Source organism: Montipora capricornis, chromosome 6, assembly GCF_036669925.1.
Source record: "Montipora capricornis isolate CH-2021 chromosome 6, ASM3666992v2, whole genome shotgun sequence".
NCBI classification, from domain to species: domain Eukaryota; kingdom Metazoa; phylum Cnidaria; class Anthozoa; order Scleractinia; family Acroporidae; genus Montipora; species Montipora capricornis.
Genome location: NC_090888.1, coordinates 61,438,684 through 61,448,683, shown reverse-complemented (window position 1 = coordinate 61,448,683; position 10,000 = coordinate 61,438,684). Strand labels below are relative to the sequence as shown.

Genomic DNA, 10,000 nt, shown 5'->3' with positions numbered 1-10,000 from the left:
GAACTTAAATGCGACTGTGATTGAATAAACATACAGCTGCTGTATTATTACTACTGGTATTTACTATATAAACACCAATGAAATTCCAAGTGAGCTTTCGTGCAAAAACATATCTTCACATGTCAAGATAACATGTTATCTTCACACATGAAAAGATCACTGTTGTTATCGTTTCACATAAAAATCGCACCCTTGGATGCCTTTCATGAAATGATTTAGTATTTCATTGGTGTTTACATATACAGCAATAAATAGAATATTACATGGCCGCTTGGAGATACAAAATTTCTCTTCTCGTGTTGAAAAATTTTACTCACTTGCTGCGCTCACTCATGAAATATTTTTCAGCAGAGAAATTTTGTACATACATGTGTATCTCCGCGCAGCCACATAATATCCTCGACTAATTACATGTAATTTAACTTCTGGGGTATTACTTTATTACAATCATGTATCATTATTGATGTTAAATGCAACATGCAAGTGATTATGCCCACTCAATGTATAGTTTTATTGCCTACAAGAATACCTGTAGCACAAGCTTTCAAAAAAGAGAGAAAAAAAAGAAGACATGGCATTCTGGCTTTTGTTGCAAAAACATGTACCTCATTTATTTCCTTTCATTTCTTGAGCAAATTCAAGTGATTACTATTCTTAAAATACCATAAATTTTAACCATCACCTTCACCTCGTGGAGAAAACTAAACTACATTTGTGTATTAACTCATTGACTCCTGGGAGTCTAACGCCAGACAATTTTACTTCTCAACTTGGGGCATCCTACGGTGTTTGGGGAGTGAATGGGTAATAACCAGTCCCCTGCATTAAGGTGGCTTACCACAGTTTTTGATACCTACATTGTATGTTTCATTTACCTTTTTCTCTAAAACCCTTCATCCTTAGGTCACCAATAATGGTGGCAAGCAAGTTAACAACAGAAAGTTCAGCGTTTTGATAGTTACGCTGATGTTAATGTCTGAAAATAGGATTTACTCCACACGACAACGGCAGAAATGAAATGCCTTCGGATTACATGTACAGGACAGTCATGTGGCTCCAAAGAGGCCACCACGTGATAAAAGCAGGACACAGAGACCAAGGGCTCAGAGGTTATCGCTCGTAAACATTAAGTTTAATTTTATACTAAAATATCATGATATGTTGTTCCCAAGGCAACGCAAATAAATATAAACAGGCCTTTAAAGTGGGTTTTGTTTATTTGCAGAAAATTTGGTGGTTAGATTTTCTTTATAATTTACTATGTACATGCAACAAGGTTGTAACAATGCTCACAAGTTAACACTAGTTTGATAATAATTTGACAGAGAGATCTTTAATTATCCTTTGTTGAAGGTTCACTGCAATATCTAGAATTTCCTCTGTTAAAATACAATTTTTTTTCAATACTCCAGTTAATTATAAAATTGTGTTCGGCCACCGCAACCCATTAAGTCTTGCAGAGCTCGAAATTAACGAAAAAATCCAGTCGCATTTTGCGATAAGATACGAAAATTTAGTCGCAATTTCACAAATTTTAGTCACAAAATCGCCGCACTGTATTGTGTTGTCAGCGGTTTAGCAGAAAAATATGAGCCCGCAGTACTTGTGTGTAAAGAAACTGCTGAAAATGGCGAATGATCGAAGGAATGGAGCTGTGCACGTAACATCGCAGCTAAATTACTATACAATTACGCTACCTTCAGAGAAAATTCACAGCGAGAAACAAAATAATTTTGCATTTATTAATTTATTTTAGCAAAAGTAGTGGTAAAGTGGCAACCGCTAACCATTTTGTTTCGAAAGAACGAAGGTGACAACAAGTCGCAAATTTGCGACTTCTCCAGATATTTTAGTCGCAAAGGGAAAAATTTAGTCGCAAATGCGACCGTATTGATCGCAATTTCGAGCCCTGTCTTGGAAGTGAGACTTAACAGATTTTACTCTGCCTAATGCTGCACGATTTTACTCGTCAACTGGGGCTTCCTAGGGCAACCGAGGAGTGAATGGGTTACTTTACGCAAGCATTATACAGTGTAATCTTATCTTAAAATCAGATCAGTTCATTGCAAAGTAAATTTCATCATGCTTGGTCTAGAAGATTTCTTGAACTTTTCCAAAAAAAAAAAAAAAAAACTCACCTGTATCCACTTGTAGTTTGGAAGATCTGCTCCATTTCCAGTATTTGGTTTCATTTTTCCCTTTGCATCTTCGTCTTCCTCATCATCTGAACCTTCGGCTTTTTTAGGCTTGGAAAAAATGTATATATAATTAATTATTTAATAATTATTATCATTGTTAAAATATTTGTAATAAGTAATAAATGTGAAAATTCCACCAAAGCATTACAGAAAACTGATCCCAAGAAAAAAGTTTCAAGAAGGAAGGTTGATCAAGGTCTGACTAAACACTGCATTCAGTTTCACTCACCACGCTACCCTCTCCATTCTTTTTGTTTTCATTGTCATTCGTATCCTCCTTTTCCATCTCTTCCACTTGTTGTTTTTTCGTTTCTTCTTCTTTCTTTATTCTCTCCGCCTCTTCAGCTGTGACCTCTTGAATCTTAGGTTCATCTTTTTTCTCGGCTTCCTTTTTAGCTTTGGCTGCTTTCAAAGCTTCTGCCTCTTTTCTTTCTCTGTCCTTTTTCTGATGAGCACAAAAAAGATGGGCATGATACACATAGTTTTTTTTTTTTTTTTGCAAATTCAATTATAGCATTTAGATGTATATGCTTGAAATATCCAAATTAAACATTTGGATCCCCCCCATAATCCTTGATAGGCTAGGCTAAGGAGAGGAATATGTACTTCCCCATAAACGCAGCAGACTTTGCGTTCACCTTGTACATACACGTACGGTTACCACAACAGCTATTGCCAATTTCTGTGGCAACATAGATCAGCAGCTCCCCTAGACTTGTCCCGATTATTTAAAGTGGTACTATGACAAAAATCACATCTTTCCTATCTAAGCCATTTTGAAACATAAACAAGTAGTCTGTGTGAGAAGAAACATTACTTTTTTCAAATATCTCTTTTCGTTCCAGAGATATTCGAGTTTTTAAAATATGCAAATTAGCCAAGTGATGGCGTCATTCACTCAACCAAATTTTGTTCAAATATGATGAAAAGAGATATCTCAGCTAATTTGTATCAGAAATTTTTGATTTTTTGCTGTAAGATTCTACTAAATGATCTCCACAATATGAGCTTAACAGTTCTATTACCATGGCATCATACTGGATTCCAGACCTCCCCCATATTAAAAGCTTTTCTGGCCACCTTTGGCATTCCATTTTGATATTTGCTAACAGCACTTCATATGCATGATCCAGCAAGCATATACATGTAAATAAGTTAGCTCGAGTTTGTGGCCTTGTTTAACATTTTTCAAGCTGAAAATCACTAACATGTTGAAATCAAGTGGGTGGGGACTGGAAAAGAGTGAGTTGCCATGGGAACATAATTTTTTATAGCCATAGGTGTGTTTCCTGTAGAACTACTGTATTAGACTACCAAGTTTCAATGGTCTGCGCTGCAAATTGGCCAAGGTAGCTCTATTTATATACTCAATATAATATTGGGTTGCTTGTATGACGTCATCAGTCATCTCATTTGCATATTTACCCATTTTTCAAACTTAAATATTTCCGGAACTAATGAAGATAAATTATTTGCAAACAGTAAATGGTGTTTTTGCTCTATCATGGAATTCTATGTGATACACTCAAAAAATTTAGGGGTAAAAATTTGATCATAGTACCACTTTAAAATCCTGATCCTACAGATTTAATGAACCAACAGTATTGCTCGAAACTATTTGTGCATTTGCTGGGGTTCTGACCAGGTGAAACCGCAGATTCAGTATTCAGTTTGAAGTAAAACCTTGTCTGTGGTAACCGAAAACCAAGGTTTCACCTTTAAGAGTTTGTATTTTAGAGCAGATGCTATCAAAGAAGTCTGCATATTTTTGTGGATGGATCGCATCAATAATTAATATGTATATTTGCCACATTTACAATCTAAGATGGTAGGCTCACTCGATTATAACAAAGTCCCTTCAAGAAATTTACCACATGTTTGGGAAATCTCTTGTCTTAACAGTGACAGCGGCCGGCCTTGAAAGATACGGGAAAGACATTTTGATCTCATCGACTGAAAGATGGAAGAAAACGATTAACTGTACAAGTAATTGTCAGCTGGCTCTCCATTTGTTACAAACTTGTTACATGTAAGCAGTTGGCATTGAACAGCATATTTCATGAGCTATCGCTCTCACTCACGAGACAGAAGCATGCAGCTTAGTTTATTTACGCTTAACTTGCCAAATTCGCAGAGGCTTAAACTTGTCTATCGTATGGTCGTTGAAGCGTTAGTTCAAGTTAATCTTACTAATTCAGAAGAATAAATATTTCTGAATTTCAAGCTCAACTGCTGAATGACCTGCTACTTAATATTTTCAATCAGAAATGATCGTAATTCATGCGCGACAAGGAATTGCTTAACAAACTTCGGAATACAGTGACTGTTCTTCGCTGGTATACTTGAGTCATTGATAAGGTTTAGATCAAAGTTGGAACTTTTCAACAACTATCCCGTGAACAATTATATTTGGACAGGACACAAAATTTGAAGCGTTTTTGATTCTAAATGTATCAGACTGCACTAGCGACGACTAGTTATGCATAATCCACACACTGTTTTTTTTTTAAGAAATGCTTTTTCTATCCCTTAGGGAGAACTGTTCATCATGAAAGCGAAAAACTTACAAATTATTAAATATAAAGATGTAAGAATTATGCACGATGAAAGGTTATTATCAACATTCTCTGTTCTCTGTCACCGCAAAATGAGACGAACATAACAGGCTTTCAAGACAGTGCATTGTGTTACGTCGGTGCTGCGAAAAACAGTTTGCATATTCACTCTTTACCTTGGGGAGCTAGGAGTGATAACATCAAACAACGCTTTACAACCATTGTTTTCTTGCAGCACATTACCGCAATTAAATCGGCCATGGCATTCGTTTGCTTTCGTCTTTGCCTCGGTTGTGATTTTCGTCCAACCTAGGTGATTTCGCGGTGAACACTATCGGCAAAGATGAGGTATTGCCGAATGATATTTCAAATGCACTAATAGTTTCAAGCGGTACTGTAGGTTGTCTCACCAAGCTGACAGTTTAGTATCAGTTTTATTTATTTGGTTATTTATTTACCATTTACATGTAAGTCCTATGTTCAATGCTGAATATAGACCCTAAAGGACTACATAAAACTATTACAAAAGATAATAAAATGTAAATAACAATATTATAAACACAAATGGAACTAATAAAATTTTATGTGGAAATTTCACTCTAGAAAGATTTAAGTGATTCTTTCAATGCTACTTCCTTTGGTAGCTTGTCCCATTCCCGTACGATTCTAGGAAAGAAAGAACACTAGTCTTATAAAATCACACTTTGCATTTAGAGTCATAGATTCATGCAAAGAGGAATAGCCAATTGGATGGTGATTAGTAGATTATAATAACGAAAGCTGCCAAACAATTGGCTGTTTGCCGAGCACTGGACTGATTGAAGTAGCTGCATTCACAGATTTTACTTTGCTAACGCCAGACGATTTCGCTCATCGATAAGAACCCATCTAGGGCGAAAGGAGCGAGAAGTACATAATAATAATTAATATTATTTGTAAAACTTTCACTGAAACAAACCTCTTCAATTCTTTTCTGGTGCTCTTTGAACTTGCTCATCACTATTTTCTCCGCCTCTGCTTTGCCAGCGCCAACAAAGAAGTCTGTTTTTCTCTCCAGAAATCCGAAGAAAACATCCAACAACTATAAGCGGAGTGAAAACACATGTACCTAAAAATTGATTATAGTCCAAAAGGCTTTCAAGTAGTTTGCTTAAGTTAGCAAAAAGCATGATCTAATATTTTTCCCACAAATTAATCTCGCAGTATTGAGCAATTGGATACAATTTCAGCGACTAACGAGGTCAATTCTCCTAGACCTAAGCACAGATCTGTAGAAAATCCCCGGAGAAAATCGGCATTGCTGGAGCAGATATTTCCCATGCAGACATGTCATACCTCCGAAATCCCTCCTTCGCACTGTTGAGCTATCGCCAGTAACATGCCATCAAATCGCTCAGGGTTTGCGTCTGTCATATTTCTGTCAAACGAACAAGACGTAACCTCTGTAAAATTCGCAATTTATGATTAGAAACCGTGGAAAATATGCACAAGAGAACATGCGCTTCTCCTCGCAACGAGTTACGAACTTGTGTTTGACGGTAGTTGTATCATGTATGATACACTATTGTATCTACCTCTCAAATGACCCCTCAAAGTATTCTGGGATATTTTCAGCAGTTTTGTTCCCAGGACTATTTCCCAAATTTTTGCCGTGCTGCGCGTTGATGGGTACAAATATGGCGTATGAGGAAAAAGGAACAAGTCCATTTTCTTTTGATGAGCTTGTAAATATTTTTGGCTATCTTCCACCAGAAAGCCTAGCCAAATGTTCTCAAGTTTGTAGAGATTGGTACCAAGTCTCCCAAGTCGGATCCTTATGGAAGAGGCATTGTTTACAGCGCTGGAACTTTTGCCACCTAGGGAAACTGAAACCTGGTGGGTAACAAAAACCAATTGCGGAAAATTAATTCAGATTTTAAAGGAACGAGGCATGATACAATGTCCTGTTGAGGTGCAAATGAGATGCAAGGTGGGCTAGATTGCAGAATACCCGGCCCACCAAATGTCCTACTTAAAAAAGCTGCCACCGCGGTCGCCCATTCGTGTTTAACAATGCTGCTTCCGCGTCCACTAAACTGTATACCTGCCAACTCTCACACCTTAGGCGTGAGTCTCACTACTGCGGGTTGAAAACTTCGATCGCACGCCGGCTAACGCTTGCGGGCCAATTTCTCACACCTGATGGGAAAATGTGAGTTGTTGCCGTCTTGCTTGACACAATTTCCAAAAATATGTCAACTCAGACCGATGTAAGGAACGAAAACCATGTGTAAAATGAATAAATGACAATACCTTTCTCACGATCTCTGATTTTTTAAGTGAAAAGCACTGGGAGGGAGCTCACGTTTATACGTCTTCGGAAGACTTCGGAAATGATTGTGTCGTCTTCAAAAATCCCAGCACTCCCAGGATAAAAATCTCACGCCTATATCTCAGAAAAAGTTGGCAGGTTTATAAATGTCTTACTTAAAAAACTGCTACCACAGTCCTGCAGTCGTGTCTAACAATGCTGCTTGTCCGTAGTGGCATGGGACAAAAAATGATATTCATATAAACAACTCTGTTCCTAAACCGGGTATTCTGCAATCACTCCACTTCTTAAATTTCATTTTGCTGTTCCGTTAACTACACTTTTCACGAGAATGATAATGTTATAATACTTGACTTTCTGTGATTAGAACACCCTGCACAGAGATGGCGTTAAACCTCTGCAGGCGTAAGCACTGCAGACCTGGCCTCAGCTGTTCAACAGCTGGATAGTGATTTATCCGACGGATAGCACTATCCATCGTTTGAACAACTGGGTCCTGGGGCTTAGAGACTAAGCATCTTCTGGAGGATTAGGGTGGACCCAATGACTGTGCAGGCCTGCATTCCTTCCAACACACCCAGAATCTCTAGATCTTTCAAAGCACCCCCCAGCTTACCAGACATCACACCCAAACAACCAGCCACCAGCAACACAATCTTCGTTGACACCTGATGTATCTTCCTGATTTCCTTTGCCAGAGGAGAGTAGTTGGTGATTTTCTCATCCTGTTTAGTCATCACATTCGTATCCCAAGGCACCAAGAAATCAACAAACATCCACTCATGACCTGCTCGATCCACCACAGTAATGTCTGGACAATTATGTTCCATCTTCAGTGTTGGTGGGAGGCGCGGTGGCCTCATGGTTAGTGTGCTTGACTCCGGAGCCAGTGGTCCTGGTTCGGGTCCTGGCCGGGGATATTGTGTTGTGTTCTTAGGCAAGACACTTTACTCTCACGGTGCCTCTCTCCATGTGCATATATGGGTACCGGCGAATTTAATGCTGGGTGGTAACCCTGCAATGGACTGATACCCCATCCAGGGGGGAGTAGAAATACTCCAAGTCTCTTCATGCCATGGAAACCGCAATAAGCTCCGGCCTGATGGGCCTTCTGGCTCGTATGCAGAGACTTTACCTTTTCACTAATGATAATAATAATAATAATAATAATAATAATAATAATAATAACAATAATTAGCCAGATTGGAGCTTGAGATCAACAAAAGCATGAATGAGATACCGGTACCTTTGGCTCCATGCATGATCCCAGAGAGCACCACTTCAAAATGTGCTGGGAAGGGTAGCTGGGAGTTTGTTTTGATGTGGGAGGAAAGTCAGAGTTCCTGGAGAGAGAAACCCTTGATTCAAATTAGAAGCCTACATACCATCAGAGAAGTGGGAGGGGTTGTTATTCCATCTGGCTGTGGTGCTGTTCTCTGAGATCATGCATGAGTCTTGTTCAGGAGGCCAGTGCCTAGCCAGCTGCTCAGCTCCTTTTGTCCGACCTTGTTGAGCTGCGCCCTTAGCAATTCAATCTCTGACTTTGAGACTTTCAAGTCAGATATTATTATGTTTCCATACAGGTGTCCATTTTTTTTTTACTACAGTTTGAACAGCACTAGTTACAATCTATATGACATGAAACTTGATTCAAGTTAATGCCTATTCATCCATTTTTGTGGGAGGTAAGAATTACCTTTGACTCCAGAAGTACGAACATCTTCCCTACTTACTTCAGTTTTGCTACCGATAATCTTTTGTAGGTGAGAGGACGTGGCAAAAGTACTTCATAGCTCGCAATAAGATTGAGACGGGTGCAGCCACAGGAAGGGCAGGTCTGGATTATGTTTGCAAAACCCTTCGTGGACACCGAAGTCTAGTGTCAGATGTGGTTTTCCTCACAACCAATGATATTTATGACATGGACATAATTGACCAGAATGCCTATCCTGTTGTTGCCACGTGTAGTCAAGACAAATCTGTCTGTGTCTGGAATGTGAAAGAGGGAAAGTATTTATGGAAGAAGGAGGCCCATGAAGCTTCAGTCGCATGCCTGGCGGTGATATCCCATAATTCACTCTTGGCAAGTGGTGACATGGAGGGAGGGATTCAACTATGGGATGTCAACAGTCAAGAACATACAGCTTTACAAGGGAGCCATTCTGCCATCATAGCTAAAATGCTGTGTGGAAATAATGAGATTGGAAAAGAAAGAAAAGATAATGGCAATAGTCTTCTCATGGTTGGGTATAGAGATGGTTATGTGAAGATATGGGACACAAGAGTGACAGCAAACCCTCAGTTTGAGCTGATCTGCCCATTTGGTTTGAGTGACCTGAAGCTCCAATCCGATTATGTGCTTGCTGCAGCTTCAAAGCTTGATAGCGTTGTCAAGATATTCGATATAAGATACCTGGCACCAGAGTGCTGGAAGCGGCCTGAGCTTCACACCCTTCAGCATCCATCAGATGCAACAGTCATGTGCCTGAGCTGGGCTAGCACCAAGCAGAATCAGCTCATTGCTGGGTATGACAATGGCGACATTGTTCTCTGGAACGGCAACAGTGGGCAACAGGTGCATTGCTTTAAAGGCCACACCAGGGGTGTGTCCTGTGTGAGCACTTTAGGGTCAAGTGTCGTCTCTGGTGGCCATGACTACACTGTTCGTCTGTGGGACTTACATTCCCTCAAAGGCTTACAAACCCATATGGATCATGAGGGACCAGTTACTGGGCTCTTTGTGGATGCATATCGTGTCATGTCGTGCTCACGAGACTACTCCATCAGAACATATTGCTGGTCTAAGATGGGATCATCTCCCCGATCCCTTGACAGTAAATACACTTTGCTTGGTGGATCCCTCCAAAGAGCTGGAAATGGATTTGAGAAAGTAGTTTGTGACTACTCTGCGTGTGTTGGAATAGCTAATGATGTTC

The 10,000-nt window shown here is 39.5% G+C and overlaps 2 protein-coding genes across 2 annotated transcripts in view; one reads left to right on the top strand and one right to left on the bottom strand.

Moving 5' to 3' along the window:
- LOC138052772 (nuclear migration protein nudC-like) overlaps positions 1–6,292 on the bottom strand; it is a 28,145-nt gene extending 21,853 nt beyond the window's left edge. Inside the window, exons 1-4 of the mRNA XM_068899349.1 lie at positions 6,089–6,292; positions 5,712–5,834; positions 2,428–2,643; positions 2,139–2,246 (exon numbers count right to left, since the gene is read on the bottom strand). Of these exons, the coding sequence (XP_068755450.1) occupies positions 2,139–2,246; positions 2,428–2,643; positions 5,712–5,834; positions 6,089–6,166 (525 nt within the window). The 5' untranslated portion in view covers positions 6,167–6,292. The remainder of the gene's footprint in view (positions 1–2,138; positions 2,247–2,427; positions 2,644–5,711; positions 5,835–6,088) is intronic.
- A 102-nt stretch (positions 6,293–6,394) lies between these two features.
- LOC138052764 (WD repeat-containing protein 5-like) overlaps positions 6,395–10,000 on the top strand; it is a 7,489-nt gene continuing 3,883 nt past the window's right edge. Inside the window, exons 1-2 of the mRNA XM_068899339.1 lie at positions 6,395–6,628; positions 8,828–10,000. The exon at positions 8,828–10,000 is cut by the window's right edge and continues 3,883 nt beyond it. Of these exons, the coding sequence (XP_068755440.1) occupies positions 6,418–6,628; positions 8,828–10,000 (1,384 nt within the window). The 5' untranslated portion in view covers positions 6,395–6,417. The remainder of the gene's footprint in view (positions 6,629–8,827) is intronic.